The sequence below is a fragment of the Eleutherodactylus coqui genome, chromosome 3 (assembly GCF_035609145.1).
Source record: "Eleutherodactylus coqui strain aEleCoq1 chromosome 3, aEleCoq1.hap1, whole genome shotgun sequence".
NCBI classification, from domain to species: domain Eukaryota; kingdom Metazoa; phylum Chordata; class Amphibia; order Anura; family Eleutherodactylidae; genus Eleutherodactylus; species Eleutherodactylus coqui.
In genome coordinates, this window is record NC_089839.1 from 206,662,691 (window position 1) to 206,683,076 (window position 20,386).

The following is a 20,386-nucleotide window of genomic DNA, read 5'->3' on the forward strand; positions in this document are numbered from 1 at the left end:
AACAAGACCCGAGAGCCAAAAGCTGTCAGAGCATGCTGAGAGTTGTAGTCATACAGGAGTTGCTATGGTACTACTTTACTGCCACAATCCCCAGAGAAGAAGGAGCGACTGACGTGTCTTACCATCTTGTACAAGTCAGAGACGCTGATCTGGTCAGAATCTACGGCTTCAAACTCCTTGCGGGGAACTAAGTCCAAACCCAGGTGTCTGCAGAGAGAGAAGATGGTCAGAGGATGGTCCCACGCACCCAAAGCCCATCGGGTCACCCAAATCAGTACTTACTCATTGCCCCAGTCGAGCCGCACGGTCAGATGTCTTTTGACCTCTCGCACCTGGTCCTGGGTAAGGTGACCCGACAGCAGCTGCCTGCGCAGGTCAATCACCTCGTTCATCACATGCCGCAGCTTGTAGAAGAGGTCGACCTTGTGCTTCTGCAAGGGAAGAGACATCCAGGGCGGAGAAGAGATGATAGGAGTTAATGACAGATTTGTGAGAGTCGGGGCACATGACTGTTCGGGATCAAAAATACAAACATTCATGTAATTTTATATAACACACTGTTCCTCATCATTTTCAAGATCTTTGCTTGCTGTCAGCAAATAGAAGCTTTTGCAAATTATAATCCTCTTTACAATCTTCTGGGAGGTAAGGCTGGCGGCAGAATAAACCTCCCTCCTGTCCTGGGCTTCAGGGTGCGGGCAGACGAGCGTAGGCGTATTTACATTCGCACGAGCGCAACGTATAATCGCCCGAGCGATCGTTTTTCACCGATCACGACCAGAGCTAGAAAGCGTATTTTCGTTTGTTCCTACTTTGCAAACGGTCTTTTCGGCGATCGAATATGCGTTGGCGCGTATTTCGGTCGCATATGTTCCGTTTTTTTTCGAAATTGCCGTTTTTACGCGCCGTAAAATCGCCCATGTGAACGAATACATTCGAAACCATTGCCTCAGATGGTCACGTATCTACGTTTGGTCGCAAAAACGCGCCGTTTATGCGCTCGTCTGCCCGCACCCTCAGGCTGATAGATCTTACCTGCACTGATACACTGTAACAAGCCTTCAGCTGCAAAAGCAGGACAAGACCAAGACAGGTTCACTGGATGTCAACAAGAATGGTCCCATTCACTGACAGCAGGCAGAAATCTTGAAAATGGCAATGAGCTGTGTTTTAAGCAATGAATGAAGCTTCTATTCACCCCTAAACCCCACTTGTCACTATAGTGAAGTCCTCAACAGGAGGAGTAACAGTGAATAGACTGCTCTAGTGATTATCAGATTGTTCCAGTGGTTATTAGACTGCTCTAGTGATTATCAGATTGTTCCAGTGGTTATTAGACTGCTCTAGTGATTATCAGATTGTTCCAGTGGTTATTAGACTGCTCTAGTGATTATCAGATTGTTCCAGTGGTTATTAGACTGCTCTAGTGATTATCAGATTGTTCCAGTGGTTATTAGACTGTTCTAATAATTATCAGATTGTTCCAGTGGTTATTAGACTGCTGTAGTGATTATCAGATTGTTCCAGTGGTTATTAGACTGCTCTAGTAATTATCAGATTGTTCCAGTGGTTATTAGACTGCTCTAGTGATTATCAGATTGTTCCAGTGGTTATTAGACTGCTCTAGTGATTATTAGATTGTTCCAGTGGTTATTAGACTGCTCTAGTGATTATTAGATTGTTCCAGTGGTTATTAGACTGCTCTAGTAATTATCAGATTGTTCCAGTGGTTATTAGACTGCTCTAGTGATTATTAAATTGTTCTAGTGTGTATTAGATTGCTACAGTGATTACTAGACTGCTTTAGAGAATATTATATCTCTCTAGTAATAGACTGCTCTAGTGATTATTAGACCCCTCAAATGAATATTAATTAGACCACTTCAGTGGTTACTAGACCGCTGGTGTGATTAGTAGACTGCTCCATTGATTAGATAATTCTAGTGATTAATAGACTGCTCCAGTGGATATTAGACAGCTCTAGTGAATAAGCGCTGTGGAATATGTTGGCGCTATACGAATAAAGATTATTATTATTACTAGACTGCTCCAGTCATTATTAGACCAATCTAGTGATTAAGAGACTGCTCCAGTGCATTCATATGGTATATTCTGCTGTCTAAATCCGCAGGTCTAAGTGCAGATTTTGACACAGAATTGCGGGAAGACTTCTGACACTTTCAATTCTGCATCAGAATCCGCACATGAGACTTGCAGCTTTTGGTACATATTTTTCTGCACGTTGGAATATTTGCAGCGTCCTCTGGAATATTTTGTCCCGTGTGCAAGCTGACTCCAGTGATTCTGATCTGTTCACTTTACTATGACTGTCCAATAATCCGGAAGATCTGATAAACCCGCCTTGCATCTTTTGACAGGCTTCAGCCACAGGCTCTATGCTCATTTATTCCTGCACTCCCCTCTGCTTCAGGGTCTCTCCACTGTGCTGTATTACAGTGCAGTGCAGGCTGGTGCAGTCCCCCGCGCTCCTGGCACTGCAGTCACATTCTTCGCCTCCTCTGACCCCACTTACCGTCATTATGACATTGCACTGACATGAGATTCTTTGATTTGCCGCCTGCAGCTGTCTGTTCTCTATTGTGCCATCGTGTCATTGTCTCACCTGCCACTCACTGTATCAGATCTGCAGCAGTGAGTGGGCAGCAGACAGGCACAGATCTGCTGTATCCACCCACCAGTGACATCATCAGAAGAATGTACAGAGAAGCCAATCATGGCCCAGCGCAGATGGGAACGAAGCTTCCAGCTCTTTTACAGTCTGCACTTAAAAAGCCATCTTATATTTTGCCGTACTTTGCTTTTATTACCTAGTCACATCCAGAGCAACATTTATAATTCTGCTGGTGATTTATTCCTATATGACACTTCTGTCCAACCTCTTTATTAAACACAGAAATAGTCTCTACTACTGTACAGAATGAAGGCACCTGAGCAGAGCAGGCCATGTAGAGACTGAACCAGCAGGGGGCAGCAGTAGATAGAAGGTTCTCCATACTGTGCAGACACTGAACCAGCAGGGGGCAGCAGGAGATGAAATTTCTCAATTCTATAAGTTTTGAAAGGAACCAGGCAGAATTGTGGCTGCATTTAGAGTATGATGGGCCCCCTAACATGACATAATTCTCAAGCCTTTGCGAATGAGTGACAATCGACAAAGTGTGGTGATCAGCGCTTGTTTCTGCTGTTCACGTGCATCACTGGTGTAGGGATGAGTAGTCGTTACTATGATTGGTCATTTCTATACAGAATTCATTTAATGGCGGCACATCTACCCATTTACATGAGGCAATGATCATGCATGAAAGTTCGGCCGAAGATTTGTTTCCCTGATCGGCAGCCTGTGTGAAAGTACACATAATCAGCCAACGAGGGAGTAAGCACTCGTTCATCGGCTGAGCATGTTTTTTGTGTGGTCATGCAAATACTAGTTCATGGCGGCAAATCTATCCATCCAAATGAGCATAGGTGTAGCCAACAAATGCATTGGGGACAAAGGATCGTAGTAATAATAATCATATATCCCCCTATCAGCAATCGTCTGCCACACGTGAGCACCAATAAATATACCTTGTCAATCAGTGCTCATTTACAAGGGCCCAAGAAGCATATACAGTAATAGGGCCTTCAGGACATATTCACACAAGCGAGTGCGATTGGCCAGTGACCCACTTCACTGTTTACGTGTCTTACATCAGGTTTTTTTTTGATGCATCAGTGGTATTTGAGTGTAATCCGTTTTTTATGCGCATCCAAAAAACTGGAAGGTTACCTAACTGATGTTGCTTAAAACTCCCACTGAAGTCAATGGGTGCATGAAAAAAAAGGAGCGTGCATGCATGCCATGCGAGTACATTCCTCTTTTTCACGCACCTATTGACTTTAATGGGCACATCATGCAGCTCTGGTTGTTATTTTAGTAAAAAACAAGATGCAGCCGCAAAATTATGAGTGCAGCTTTGAATGTGACTAGAGAATACAATTTAGTATTTCACTAAAACCGTAGGATTTCCCCAGACAGTATCTGCTTGGAGGATGTGCGTGACATAAGTCAGCCCTGATCCATGTGCGGAGGGCGACGAGCGGAGGATGCGGAGGCTTTACATGACCCCAGAATTCCATTTCAAGAGCATTTTGCATTAACAACATTTGGGGCCGGGATCTGTCAATCACACAAAGCTGCTCAGATCCACGCCGGCCGCCCTCTCGCTCTTGATCGCTTTTCTGGATCTCAGCCAAGGCTACAAGTTTCCATCTCCTCTGTGAGTTGCTTTGGTAACTGAGATCCTTCCTGGATGCACCAGTAACAATGCGCATTAGTAGAGCGTTCCACGACGTGGCCGGACTGCGGTTTATCTTTCTGCCAGTGGCGCTCACGTTTACGAGACATGTATAACATTCAGTTTGACCCATAAAACTAAGGCCAGACACAGGAGGCTCGATCTATGGCTCTGTTCAGAAGGGAAGATGCGTCGCAGTGCTGGATAGGTCATCCAAAAATGGATCCCAACGGCACCTGACTTACAATGACATCCGCTGAGATTGTCTCACTATTAGACTAGCAATGGTGAATCCGTGGAGACCAGACAGAAGCATGCGCCAATCTGATAGGTAGACAAATTGATTTCCCCAGATTACAATAAATCGATTGGAATAGCCATTTTCGGCAATAGTCGTATTGTGTCCATACAGCCACAGGATACGGAGTGAGAAATTGCTCAGTAGTCACTAGTCGCTTCGTTTCAGCTTACGGAAAGGAAGCGACTGGCGAGCGGCTTCTCTCTCAGTGTAAACAGGAGTCGTTCAATCTCTGAAAGACTGCCTGTTTACTGTCAATGAAGATGGGAGGCTGGAAGAGATCTCTGGCGCGCTCCACCTCCATTCACTAAAAGGTAAAGGGTACTTTTGCACGAGGCAACTCTTGGGCTTATGCATCCAACAGTCTTCCCAATGGTTGGCACTTGTGCGCTTGTACACCTTTAGGGCACTTTTAATACATGCCAATTGTCGGGCACTTAAGTGCATGACAGTCGCTCCAATGACCATCACCCTCGTGCTTTTATACAGCAGCAATAGTCATTCAGTGAATGGAGGCAAAGCGCGCTGAAGGTCTCTTCCGGCCGCCCACCTCCATTAACAAAAAACAGGCAGCCACTCAAAGATGAACAGCTGTCCATCGCCTTTTTAGTGTAGTTTTGCATGGGCCAAAAAATTGCTCAAATGAGTGATTTTTAACAAGAGTTGTCCCATGTAAAAGCGGCATTCTGGGAAGTGTCGTCTTTACACCAGACATTGTGCCGTCTTCAGATAGAGGAACAACTAAGGTTTAATCTGAACCATGTAATGTGCGCCAATCAGCGAGATCGGTGATGGCTTGTCTGGCCAATTCAGTATGTATGAGGAAAGTACCATCGGTGATCCCCCATATGGTTTCATCGCTGCCGGCAGCACATCCGCAGTTTACATGGGGAGAGTTCTTATCGCCAATGATTTTTAGTGCCACATGAAAAATGCGATGACCCGACGAATGAGTGTTTGCATGTTCTTTGGGTGATCAGCGGCACCTTCACACGGGCAGATGAAATAGGGCAAAAGCCCTTAAAAAAAGTCCGGTCACCGAAAAGTCACATCCTACACCAATCGCTATCCCGAGATGAGGGGCTGTAGACAACTTACTGTGGCTTGTGGTGCATCATGCGGCCTATTCTGTCCCGTGTGTAAGGTCCTTCAGAGGAGCTCAGCTGGAAGTCTGTGTACAGGCATGCTGACTGTTTCCAATAGATATTAGCAGAACGGTATGTGTCCATTTATAAACATGTTAGGGGAATGTACCATAGAGGCAGACCATGCTACGAGGCTGCTGCCCATGTAAGCCAAATCCCTAATAGTACTGTGTGGTTAGAACTGCTGCAGGTATCCCTCAGGCCAGCAACCAATGACGCGGGGATTAACCCAAGGGTCACAGAGCGCAGATAGGGCAAACAAGCCTTCCTATAGATGTTAAAAGTACACCCCATATACCCTTAAACACAAAAGAGATGAGACTGTGTGCGGTCAGCACAGCTGCGCGATGTCCTGGCGAACGGTGATCACTGGCAGGCCGGCAGCTGTCAGCTCCCATTAGTGACTAATAGCGGGAGGTCAGACATAATGCAGCCTGGCACCTGGCAGGTAACTCTTGGCGATGTGTTTATAGGCACCGGCGGGCATCTCCCATAGAAGACGGAGCGATGAACCTGTCTGAAGTAATCGTGTGATCAACCATGTGGAAGGAATCCTCACTATAATCATAATGCCGCCAAAACGCTGTAAAACGTCCGCTACCTCATCCTCCTGGCAGCCGCACCGAATCGCGTCAGGGAAGGTGACCCATCCTTCAACACAGCTAGGCAGACAATTAATATTCTACTGCACCTGCCACTGAAAATAGTTTATTTGTCGGAGCGCCCACGCGGTGCTGGAGACATCCAGAGCTGTCAGAAATACACGAGGCCTGCAAACGGCGATCCGCAAATCCTGAGTATGGAGATTCTCCAGATGAGCGCCTCCTGTCAATCTGCAGGTTTATTCAAGGCTGATAGCAAATCCCATCACCTGTGTAAGTAGGTCAGTGGACTGTGTACACTAGATACAGTGTAGCAAACCCTCACCTGTGAGAAGTTTTAGGCCCTGTTCACATGGCGTTTTTTTGGCGCGGATTCGACGATGAAATCTGTACCGTTTTAGGATTCAAGTGAATGCTATGGAAATCTGAACTGTAGTTCACATGGCATAGTCTTTCTGGAAAAGTCAACATCATGGAAAGAAAAAGAACTGACATATTAAATGGTGGTAAATCTATGTGTGAATCCGCAACAGAGGCTTATTGCAGCAGATCCATGTTGGAAAACTTCAACATCAATCTGCCGCATTGATCACAACGCAAATTTTACCTCCTCATTTGAAGAGGTGAAATCTGAGCTAAAAATTGGTAGCATTTCCGCTCTGTGTGAACATAAACCTCAGTCCTCAGTCACTGACAGCAAGCAGAGATCCTGAAGATGGTAAAAAAAGTACATTAAGAACAGAAGAGAGAAAGCAGAAGAAAAACAACATAAGGGCGCTCTCATATGGGACGGAATATTCCACTGCGACAAAGTACCCTGCACCACGATCTGTGGACATCCCTCAAGGATATGTTTCCACGTAAATTATACCTAAAAAATATGGCGTCAAAATCTGCATTTTGTTGCTGCAGTTTTGCAGATCTGCACCTGGAATTTACTTTTGCAATGGGAAAAATACATGTGCGAAATTCTGGTGCGGAAAGTCGCATTCCTGCATCGGAATTCCACATGTGGTTCTTGCCCATTGACAAGGTAATTTTTGCATGTGGATCCTCACAAATCTTGCGCAATTACGAACCCCATTCTTTTGAATGGAGTCGTATACATGAGTGATGTTGAAAAAAATCGTGGCATGTCCTATCTTTTGCGTTCCTCGGAAGGCTTTGGCCATTATCTTCAATGTGACAGTGAAAGGCATTGCACGCCATGTGATGTGCATGTAAGTACAATGGGAAACACTTGCTGACACTCTAAAACTCCTAAAAGCCACGCCGGAGGATCGCTACTTCACAGAAGTGATGGGAGGTTCTGTCAGAAAGACGCCTCACATCAGCGTGAAAACGCAGTTTCTCGTCCCGGTATCGTGCCTGTGTATGGGTATACTGAGGGTCCTTTCCCATGGAACAGAATTATCCCCAACCTGCAGCAGATTTTGCAGCCATACAGAAAAATCCACACAAAAACTTGCATGTCGGTGATGCGGATTTTAGTGCAAATTTGAAAATGGCAGAAATCAGCGGGCAATTCTGAGCCAAAATCCACATTTAGACCTGCCGATTTTTACAGAAGGCATCCTGAGGGTATGTTTTGCATGGTGAAATCCAATGCAAAATTTTCCACACGGATTCTGCCTGTAAAACCAGAAATCCACGACTGTGCAGCCACAGATCTGCACATGGATCTAACCCGGTCAGTGTTGTATTTAGGCATGCAGATCCACAGGAAATCGCATCAGAAATTACTCAAATGGATTTCGCCATTCGCGGGGCTAAATCTGCCTGTGGACCCGGGCTAAAATACGTGGCAGAAATGCATTGGCGTAGCCGTAGATTTCTTTTGTCAATTTAAGAGGTAGAATCTGTGCAGAAAAACTGTTGGATTCCTCCAGTGTGAACATATGTGTAGGGCCCATCCACACGAGCGGATGCAGCCCATGACAGAATGCACTGATTGCACTGCATGTGTGTGAGTGCGTGTGTGCATATGTGTTGCATACGTTTTGCTGTGTATTTGAATTTCCTTTAAGCCCGTGACCATCTGTGTGTCATCTATTTTTCAAGCGCTCAAAAAAAAAAGAAAAAATTACAAGGCTGGCGACTGATGTCATTTTTTGTTGTTTTCACTACCTCTTGGCAACGTGTTAAAAAATACGCAGCCCACAAGCGTGTAACATCTACGTTCACTCGCTGCATTTTTTACATTCCCAGACTTTCAGGGCCCAAAACAGGACGTGCTGCAATTTTTATGCACGTTTGAATCTACCAATTTATTTTAATGGTGTCGCATTCAGGCAGTAGAAAAGACGGACAGCGCCCAGACAGTAACGGTCAGCCCCTACGAATGGGCATGAAGGCGCCTGTTCACTTTCCAGCAGCGGTTTGTGTCCCAGAGCTGTTGTTCCCACTTCGGACAGTTGTGGCTACAGTCGGCCATGTTTGAGGCTCTGACGCGGAATCTTCTGGTCACCCCGGCGTATACAGAAACTTCCTGCTCTGATCTCTATGGCAGATAACTTGCAATATACGCCGTCCGGAGAAGGAAGCGACAAAGCGAGAATCATCTTAAATATTGTCCTATAAAACATGCGATGAATTTGTGCCTCCTGTACTGAGCGGCGTCCTCTCTGCGGGCATTACGGGGCTCCTGCGGCCTCCCGTTCTCAGGCACAGTCGGGGTACCAGCCAGGAGGAGGAAAGATGTGAGTGGGCACAGACAGAAAGACAGGAGACGGTGCGTGGGAAGCGCGGTTTGCTGGGTCTCCATGGAAACACATAGCACAGAGCCTGGATACAGTCACTCGCGCTTCTTGCTACCAGAAAAGGGTTAAAAATGCTGAACTTCAGATGTGCAAGTTCAGACCAAGAACCCAAAGAGAAAAGAGTGCGAACCAGGGAGGCTCCGCGCATGCAAACCGCAGAACGCCATGTTATTACATGTCTGTGACAAGTATCTTTGTAAATACTTTACGGATTTAGATCGTATCTCATACTCTAGTCACATCTAGAGCTGCATACATGGTGGCCACTCACAGACGCAGCTTACGATCTGCACCGAAGCATGATGATTTGTACTAAACACTGCATCTCTCACAATGCACCGCAGCAGAGGAGCTCCTGTGATTTCAGCTACATCATCGCGCAATGCAACTAATCCGATAAACAGTTATTGGCACTTCCTACACCAGTCTTTAAAAAAAGTTTGTGGGAGTAAATTGCGCCAAAGTAATCAAAGGAGCGTATCGCCTAAATTTGGAACATTATGACAAAAACTGGTGCAAACTACTTAATACGTGTGGGCCATTATGTCGAAACCTCCAATTTATATATAGGGTAAAAACCATCCTATATCATGTCAGGCTCTCACAGCTGAGGGTTTGTTACAATTCTTCAGTATAGACAATCCTCTATATACAGCAGCACAAATCTCTCTCCAGTCCTGATAGCTTGTTACAATGTATCAGTGCGAGTAAAATGTATCAGTCCACAGTTCACAGAGGATTGTCTAGACTGGACACAGTGTAACAAACACTCAGCTGTAAGCTGTGTTAGTGCAGTGTTCACACAGCGGATCTCTCTGTGGTTAATGCAGAATTAACATTGATTTTGCTTAAAATCCACTGAGAAATCCAATTTCAAAAGTGTCATATTGTGACACTGATTCCCATTACAAACAGTCTTTGTCCACACGCAGATTTTAAGTCTGGAATGCAAAAAAAAAAAAACAAAAGTAGTGACCTGTCGCTCGTTGGGGTGTGTTCACATGGAGGACTCCGCTGCAGGATTTTCTGTGCAGACTCCGCTTGTCAAACTCTGGAAAAAATCTGCAGCTCCACGTGTGGATTTAGTCCTGTCAACGTGCAGAGTTTCCAACACATTTTTGCGCTCTTTGTGGAAAATATGTCAGAAATTCCGGATTTTGCCCATTGACAGGACTCAATCAGTAAGCGGATCCACAGCGGAATCTGCCATGTGATCATACCCTTAGTGCATGTTCACACGCAGTGGATTTTGGTGCAGACCGCATCTGCAACATATTTTCCGCTGCTGATTTATGCGCGAATCTGCATCAAAATCCACAGCATTTGGTGCCGATTTTCATGCAGATCCACAGCAGATTTAACCCTATCAGTTTAAGGCCAGGCTCACACGGGCAGATTTGTATTGCGGATTCTGCGATCGCCATCCTCGCAGATGATCCGTGGTAAAAGGCGGGCATTGAAAGGCGGCATGTACTTTCGATTTCTCATTCACACTGGTGAATATGAATTGCGTATTCCATGAGTGGAAGAAAAATCCCAGAATGCTCTATTGTACCGCGGAATCCGTGCGGATGGCCTCCGTTGATTTTGACAGACCCATGCTCCGTATGCAATTAACATTGCGGATTGTCTGTGGGTACTAGTATCATCGCTAAGTGACAGCGTGGGAAATACAAATGAAGAAAAAAACTATACTACGCATGCCCACCTGCGAGCTGCCACGGTCACCTGCAATACAGGTTAATGAGGTATGCAGGGTCACTGGTGTGGACTCCGCTGTGGGCCTCCTGAATGCGGAATCTGACCCACTCGTGTGAGCCCCGTCCTAGGGAAAGGGATCGTTATGTCCTGGCAATAAAGGATATTTGCCCCCATTTTCTGTGCCACTTTCCCACGTTGCCTCAATCAGGGCATCGCACTAGGTGATGTCACAGAGGATCCTTAAGATACGGAGACACCAATAAATGAATGGCAGAACTACTGGCATCGCAATGTGGGCAACATTGCAGTGGTTTTTATTGCCATGCATCATAAACATTTGCACAATGGATAAGGGATACGCGTTGATGGCGCTGCATCTTTTACACCGAGTGTTGATGAGATTACAAACACTCCCATTACTCAAACAGTTTTCACATACAGGAAATATGAACCAAAAATACCCATCACTCTGCCATGTCCAATAGTCAGCTCAGCTGGTCAGTACAGGCGCAAACAGGATTGATATATTTACTGTTACACTTACCCGCCTCCCCTCCAATCCTGGAGTATGGGGAGGTAAGTGTATTATAAACTCCTTTTATTGCGCTATGGCCAAATCTGAGAACTAATGCACTTAAATCCCAGGAGAGTCACCAGTGGCGGGCACCCCATGTAGCCTCTGACCGATGCCAACATGTGGGGGAGGGGGCGACTGGGGATTAAATCCATGGTATCCAGCCATGGCAGGAGGACGGAGATAATATGATGAGGGGATTTACACATTGGTAAGGGTCAGGCGGAGGGGGAGGGGCACAATGTAAAAGATGAAGCTGCTTGGGGGCTGCAGTCCCAAACGCAGAAACTGGGTCACCGTAATAAGGTCACATCAGCACACGGGCGGACGAAGCTTCTATAGAGGCAGAGGAACACCATGATGGGGTCTGTAGGTCTGGACCGTGCTCAGCACCAGGATGGTATATGATAGGCTTAGATACACAGCTCAGCAGACAGTATTATACATAATCAGATTAGATACACAGCTCAGCAGACAGTATCACATATGATAGGATTAGATACAGCGGCTCAACAAACAGTATCTCATGAGACAGGATTAGATACATGACTCAGGAGACAGTTGGTCAGGAAGGGTATAAGGAGAGCACCTAGTAGGTGTGACGAGACTTATAAGGCCATGCATGTACTTCTGGGAAATATGGAAATGGACAGATTGAACAATGCCTCTATGGCGCCACCTATTGATAGGCAAATCTGAGTTCATGGCAGTATAGTTCCAGTTGTTCCCTTGGGGTCAGTGGAGGGGTAGGTGATGGGTCAGTGACTGTCCACAGGGAAAATGGTCAATCAATGGACGTTTCAAACTGACGTTGATGCAAATGACAGAGAATCACATGTACAAGAGTTAAACGCCTGCATATATGGAAGCAGCCGCTTCCACTGTTCTGCTGCACTGTGAAATGACGCACAGGTTGGTTATGGCAGTTCTCCATCTTGCTGGTTACATATGGGAAATGGGGATAGTGAACTCCAGGGATGAAGGGCTAGCAAACCCTCCTCATCTTCAGAGGAATAGAAGGGGATCATCAGCCATCTTTGGAGAAGGAGCTGCAGTCTGTACCTTATCCACTGGGCACAAAGCTGGTGTTGGGGCAGAAGAGTGGTGCCCATGAAACTGCCGTGTGTACAAGGCGAGACGGGTTCAGAGGGGTCATTCCTAGAGAGGGAAAGAGCTGCAGAGGCTGGCGAGTCTGAGACCCGTGTAAGGAGCTGGTGGTTGCGTGCCATCCAGATCATTGTAATAGCCCCTAAACAAGGCCAACATCATCCTAGGACTGGTGACCCCATGGTTGAGCACACTCTGTGCCTGCAGCTGTGAAGGGACGTGGGCAGCTCCTGAAACTGGTAGTGCCCAGAGACCTGTGGGGGCACCAGAGCATACAAGGTTGGTGCATCCCCAGGAATAATGCTAAGTGAGGCAGAGACCCCCCTCAGAGGAGGGTCTGGAGAGACTGCAGAGACACCTGGGAGGAGAGTCTAGAAAGACTGCAGAGAGACCCCAGAGAGAATAGTCTGAAGAGGCTGCAGAGAGGCCCCTGAGAGGAGATTCTGGAGAGTCTGCAAAGAGACCCCTGAGAAGAAAGTCTGGACAGGCTGCACCGAGACCCGTGAGAGGAGAGTCTGGAGAGTCCACAAAGAGACCCCAGAGAGGAGAGTCTGCAGAGAGACCCCAGAGAAAAGAGTCTGGAGAGGCTGCAGAGAGGCCCCTGATAGGAGAGTCTGGAGTGTCAGCAGAGACTCCTGAGAGGAGAGTCTGGAGAGGCTGCAGTTAGACCCCTGAGCGGAAAGTCTGGAGAAGCTGCAGTGAGACCGTTGAGAGGAGAGTTTACAGTGAGACCTCTGAGAGAAAAGTCTGGAGAGGCTAGAGTGAAACCCCTGAGAGGAGAGTCCGGAGAGACTGGAGTGAAACCCCTGAGAGGAGAGTCCGGAGAGGCTGGAGTAAGACCCCTGAGAGGAGAGGCTGCGGTAAGACCCCTGAGTGGAGAGTCTGGAGAGGCTGCAGAGAGACCCTGAGAGGAGAGTCTGGAAAGTCTGCAAAGAGACCCCAGAGAGGAGAGGCTGGAGAGTCTGCAGTGAGACCCCTGAGAGGAGAGTCTGCAGTGAGACCCCTGAGAGGAGAGTCTGCAGTGAGACCCCTGAGAGGAGAGTCTGCAGTGAGACCCCTGAGAGGAGAGTCTGCAGTGAGACCCCTGAGAGGAGAGTCTGCAGTGAGACCCCTGAGAGGAGAGTCCGGAGGAGCTGCAGAGAGACCATGAGAGGAGAGTCTGGAGAGTCTGCAAAGAGACCCCTGAGTGGAGAGTCAGCAGCAGACTAAAAGAAAAGCTTTTTTGCCCATAGCAACCAATCACAGCGCAACTTTCATCATACTTCAACAGAATAAGCAACATTGACAGCTGTGCTGTGATTGGTTGCGTAACAGTGTGTTGCAGAGATTTTTTTTTTAGTCAGCTTTCATAGCAGTGTGTATTGGGCTAATTTTCCGTGGCCCATCCTTTTCAACAGACTTTATGCCTCACATCATCTACATCCACACAAACAACATGAAGCCACCTCTCTCAATCACGCACAATCCTTGGGGTAAATGTACATGGTCCCATCACACTGAGCTACACTTCCTGAGCATGGATATATATATATAGACTGCAGTCACCGTTCTCGGACGGGCTCTCTACTAGTATTTTATATCCACCACATGCCTGAATTTTGCACACATATATGTTATATCCACCATCTGCCTGATTCTTGCACACATATATGTTATATATCCACCATCTACCTGATTCTTGCACACATACATGCTATATCCACTACCTGCCTGATTCTTGCATACATATATGTTATATTCCCCATCTGCCTGATTCTTGCACACATATATGTTATATCAACCATCTGCCTGATTCTTGCACACATATATGTTATATCAACCATCTGCCTGATTCTTGCACACATATATGTGTTATATCCACCATCTGCCTGATTCTTGCACGCATATATGTTATATCCACCATCTGCCTGATTCTTGCACACATACATGCTTTATCCACTACCTGCCTGATTCTTGCATACATATATGTTATATTCCCCATCTGCCTGATTCTTGCACACATATATGTTATATCCACCATCTGCCTGATTCTTGCACACATATATGTTATATCAACCATCTGCCTGATTCTTGCACACATATATGTTATATCCACCATCTGCCTGATTCTTGCACACATACATGCTTTATCCACTACCTGCCTGATTCTTGTATACATATATGTTATGTCCACCATCTGCTTGATTCTTGCTTACATATGTTATATCCACCATCTACCTGATTCTTGCACACACATATGTTATATCAACTACCTGCCTGATTCTTGCACACATATATGTTATATTCACCATCTGCCTGATTCTTGCACACATATATGTTATGTCCACCATCTGCCTGATTCTTGCACACACATATGTTATATCAACTACCTGCCTGATTCTTGCACACATATGTTATATCAACCATCTGCCTGATTCTTGCGCACATATATGTTATATCCACCATCTGTCTGATTCTTGCACACATATATGTTATATCCACCATCTGCCTGATTCTTGCATACATATATGTTATATCCACCATCTGCCTGATTCTTGCATACATATATGTTATATCCACCATCTGCCTGATTCTTGCACACATATTTGTTATATCCACCATCTGCCTAATTCTTGCATACATATATGTTATATGCACCATCTGCCTGATTCTTGCGCACATATGTTATATATCCACCATCTGCCTGATTCTTGCACACATATATGCTATATACACCATCTGCCTGATTCTTGCACACATATGTTATATATCCACCATTTGCCTGATTCTTGCACACATACATGCTATATCCACTACCTGCCTGATTCTTGCACACATATATGTGTTATATCCACCATCTGCCTGATTCTTGCATACATATATGCTATATGCACCATCTGCCTGATTCTTGCACGCATATATGTTATATCCATAATCTGCCTGATTCTTGCGCACATATATGTTATATCCACTCCCTGCCTGATTCTTGCACACATATATGTTATATCCACTCCCTGCCTGATTCTTGCGCACATATATGTTATATCCACCATCTGCCTGATTCTTGCGCACATATATGTTATATCCACCATCTGCCTGATTCTTGCACACATACATGTTATATCCACCACTTTATTCATATAGAAAACAAAATGGTATGAGGGGTGACATCCTGGATATTACTAAACGGGGCTGACTGAATCCAGGGTGGAGGTGTAGCGAGTGTGAAGCTGGTAGTGATCACACCACATCAGACCTTTAGGCTCCCTGGGTCATGTACGATCCATATCAGTTCCCCAGGGTGCTGACCGTGTAGCACATAATATGCACATTCACGGCTCATCACATATGTGAAATCTCAACGTACGGTCTGCAGCCACAGATCCCACTGCTCCACTGAGGCGTGAGTCACAATACGCCTCAAGGTTACACTGCTACTGATGTTGCACAGGGATAGCGTGCATATAATAAAGGGGAAACTAGCTGCAGATCTCTATTATAATATGCACCCCTCTGTGCCTATAGGACCCTACACTGCCCAGCCTCTATATGACCCTACACCGCCCTGCATCTATAGGACCCTACACCGCCCTGCATCTATAGGACCCTACACCGCCCTGCATCTATAGAACTCTACACTGTGCTGCCATCACAGAGTACAATACTTGTTACTACAGCAACAACTACTTTGAAGAGACCGGAACACGTCAGTCACATAACCCCTTCATTACCAGAGGTGACAGCCCCCCAACAGCATGATTAGTACAGTAATGCACATCCTCCTCCGCGTTGTCAGCGCGCTATTTAGCTTGTCACGACTCCATCAATGTCGGAGACTTACCACGTACAGCTGCTTCCAGAGAGAGGCCCATTCTTGCAGCGTGGATGTCACCTCTGTGACAAGAGGGTCTTCCACAGGAACCACGGTCTCATACTGCCTGTAGGGGAGAAGACAGAGGTCACATGAGGCCAGTCACATCTTAATACCACCGTTGTCTGACTTCTTCTACTTGGCCTGGACCTCCAGCACTGATGGCCGGAGCCACTGATTGCATATTCAATAACCGAGGTGACACTCAGATAGTTACTCTGGGAAATCAGTGACATTTGTGTCATCTGTAATACATTTATTAAACAAGTGCACAAATCCACAGGGTCATATAAGAAGATGCAAAGAGCCTCCTCACTTAGATACGGTTACCATATGGTTCCTACATTATAACAACTCATAGCTGCCATCTCCATGACAACTATTTTCCCACAGCAATGATCAAGTCAGGCTCCACCCCCTCAGGTGCAAGCAGTCATGTGACAGGCTCGCTCGGACCAAAAAGGTTAGCTGAAAGGGACTAAAAAAAAAAAGGAAAACGGGGTTCATTTAGCTCCGGTACAATTGATGATGTAATGCAACGTCCGAGAACATATTGTTCACAGCGTTCTGACGCCGACCTGCCTTATAACCCATAGATAAGCCTCAGAATTCTGCTGCGGATTTGCATGCGGATCCACGCGCAGATTTGATTTAGGGCGCGTTCACATTGACGCCACATAGTTCAGTTCTGCTACATCATAGGAGCAACGCAAAGGTGAATCCTGAAGTGCCGGTGAAAGGTGCCATTTACTATAATGGGATACGTCTGGATTCATTTTCCAGGATGACGTAACACTGCGCTATTTCTTCCTTAACCCTTTCCAATCCACTGTCTGACGTCCGAAGACATTCTGATTGAAGGCTGTACAGTTCCGATGTCGGAGGATGTCCAGCAGGGTATTCTTACTGTATATTACTGGCTGCTCTGTTGTCGGGGGCCTCTCCAGCATGTCACATACCGCAGTACTGGTTCTAGCCAGCAGACAGCGCCATAGTATAATGGCAGAAAGAGAAAGCCCCCCGAGGAAACACTGAATCCAAAATTGGATTGCAAAGGGTTAATATAAAGTTATCCCCAACCTGCAGGATATTGGCTAACTTCATGATAGGTTGGGGTCTGACTGCTGGGACCCACACCAATCCCGAGAACTGAGCGATCGAAGCGGAAGTGGCACAGGCATGCCGCCACTCCAATCTCTTCAATGACAGAGCTGGAGATTATTGAGCGCAAGTACTTTGGCAATCTCAGCTGCAATGGCTGAAGTGAATGGAGAAGCGATGCCTGTGCAACCTCTGCTCCGTTGATTCGGGGGCTGATTGGACCCCAATGTTTAGGAATGGTGGGGTTGACCAGCACTTACCATAAAGTTAGTCCCTATCCTGTGGATAGCAGATAACTTTATAACTTGGCACAATCCCTGCAATGGAAATCTGTGATGCAGGCTCTGAGGAAGAGGTAAACAAGCCTTTTGCCTCATTCAATGTAGCTAATCCGTATACAGCCACCCCATGTGGTTTACACGTGGAAATCACGTTAAGGCTCATTCCCACAGGCGTATGCATAAAACACTGTGTGGGTTCACCCTGTAAGCTGGTATCGCTACGTATGGCAGAAGTAGTGCACTGTGCATGACAGCGTATCTCACGTACGCTGTCATGCACAGTGTGACTAGGGGCGTTGCATATGCAACGCTGCCCATACGCAATGTATTGCACATGGACAGTTTGCATACACTACCCATAGAAAGCAATAGGGCTGTTTGTGTGTGCTACGTGGTAGAGCATGCTGCGATCTTCTTCATGAGCGCATCTATACGCTAATGTGAATCGATCAATGAAAATCAATGTACTTTCCTTGATTCCATTCACCATGTACTACGCAGGCATGCATAATATGCGGTGAGATCATGGAAGTGTGAATGGACCCTTAAGAATTGACATGTGAATTCTTTTTTTTTTCTGTGGCGCAGATTTCAAAATCTGTATGAACTACAGTGCGGATTTCCTTTGCATTCAAAGGGATCTCAAAAGGATGGGGATTCGGACGCAGGTTGTGGCTCAAAACCGTCATCCAAAAAACGAGAATGAGGAGGACTCTACATCATCTGTGTATCAGTACATTTACAGGACACCTCCTCGCCTCTATGTCATTTACTGACTCCAGTGTCCACTGATGGTTCTCTCTCCTCCATTACTGTATAACTTTGATGTAGTCTGAAGTCCACCCCCTGCTGTAGGAGATGCTCAGTCTGCTCTTCAGTCCCTTCCCCATGTTTTACACTGCAGTTCTGCTCCATAAAGGCCCAACTCTGATCAATGTCTTCAGCTCAGCTACAGTGCCTGTTGTCTGAAATCCACTTCATCAGATGCTCAGGCTGCGGCTCCTCCATGTTTTACACTGCAGCTCTGCTTTACTGGGCCTTTGGCACTATCCGTACCTTGTCTACAGAAGTCTGGGGGAGTCACTGAATGTGTCACTTGGATCCAGCTGGCATGGAACACCAAATTAGCTTTACATGCCATAATACAGAGAATTGGGGAATGAATGGCAGCTGCTGTCTTCAAACATTCCGGTCACGGGTTCAGTTCCCAGACAGGACCCTAAGGACTAGTGCAACCCAAAATGAGTGGCGGTCGTGCCAACAGACCACCAGAGCCAGAGGGCCAGGAAGGCACAAGTAGAGACATAGGCGCAGAGTCCCTGGCTAAGGACGGGGTACAGTAGGAGAGGGAGTCTTCCCCCTGCTGAATGTATGTGGGACTTCAACACTATTCCTAGTCAGGGAGCAGAGTGTTGCCTTAACTGCGGAGAATTGCAGATGGCCAGATATATTCAAGCAGCCCAAAGAAATCTATGCCCATGTGCAGAATGAGTGGAAGTTTCCCTTCCGCTCAATTGATGACCAATTGAGCAGGGTTCCCAGCATGCAACCACATGTACCAGTGCGGCCTGGCAAGAACACCCATATGCATGCCAGGAGAGAAAGTCTTCCTTCCAGCTTGACCAGAGACTAGATGGCCACAGATGACGATGACAGATGGATGCCTATCATTGGTCACCCCAAAAGCAGAATGAGGACCTGCGAGGGGAGTGTGGCCTGCTGTGATGCAGAAGTGGACAGGAACCTCTCTGCACTTGCGCATTGGGTGCCCATACCAGAGAGTAACCAGGGAGGTTGTCACCAGTGGTGAAAGGTGGTTTTGGGCCAGAGAACATGTCCCTGTACCAGGGAGGTCCTTCGGGACTGCAGGACAATTAGAGACTGTGTATACAGTTAACCCTTGGGACTGTAAGGCCATTGACCTGAGGACTGTGGACTGAGACCTGTTACCCCATGTAGCCACAAAGTCGTCGCCCCAAGGACTGTGGACCGAGACCCTTTACCCCATGTAGCTACAAGGTACTGAGACCCATTACTTGAAGCAGCCGTAGGGCCTAACTGAAATTGTATTAGTAACGCTACGGTTTTCAGTGCCCCCCTATGGAGTGTAACCAGTAAGTAGATGTTCAGTAAAAAGTTAATATTCGCTGTAAATCATCCTCGCCTCCGCCTGCCATTTATTTCCACACTATCCGAAAGAACAAGCTCCCCCACGATATTACACCCCCATGATGTGGTACTACACACACTCCCCCTGCCCCCGCACATACATCATATAACATATTGAGCAGCTACAGTTCCCAGCATACAACCACATGAACCAGTAGAGTGTAGCGCACCAATATATATGTATAGACACATCTATAGCTAGCAATGCCCCCTCCTCATGGTACATACATTCCTCTATATCATCAGGTGTAATTACATGTAGACATATCCTAACATACACATACCATCACCTATCCTTACATATCATTCATAAGATGGCACTGCCTGGCATATATTAACATACACTGACAATCACATGTCCCGACTCTGCGCAGCCTGGCATTTCCTAACATATCATACATGTAATCACATACAATGGCATATCCTAGCATATATAAAGAATCCCATATTACCTATGATGTTACAGGCTGGCACATATGGACATATCATACAAATAATGAT

At 46.3% G+C, this 20,386-nt stretch overlaps 1 protein-coding gene across 1 annotated transcript in view; it reads right to left on the reverse strand.

The window, feature by feature from the left end:
* DOCK3 (dedicator of cytokinesis 3) overlaps positions 1-20,386 on the reverse strand; it is a 126,281-nt gene that overhangs the window by 44,909 nt on the left and 60,986 nt on the right. Inside the window, exons 5-7 of the mRNA XM_066596896.1 lie at positions 16,305-16,401; positions 283-431; positions 123-207 (exon numbers count right to left, since the gene is read on the reverse strand). Of these exons, the coding sequence (XP_066452993.1) occupies positions 123-207; positions 283-431; positions 16,305-16,401 (331 nt within the window). The remainder of the gene's footprint in view (positions 1-122; positions 208-282; positions 432-16,304; positions 16,402-20,386) is intronic.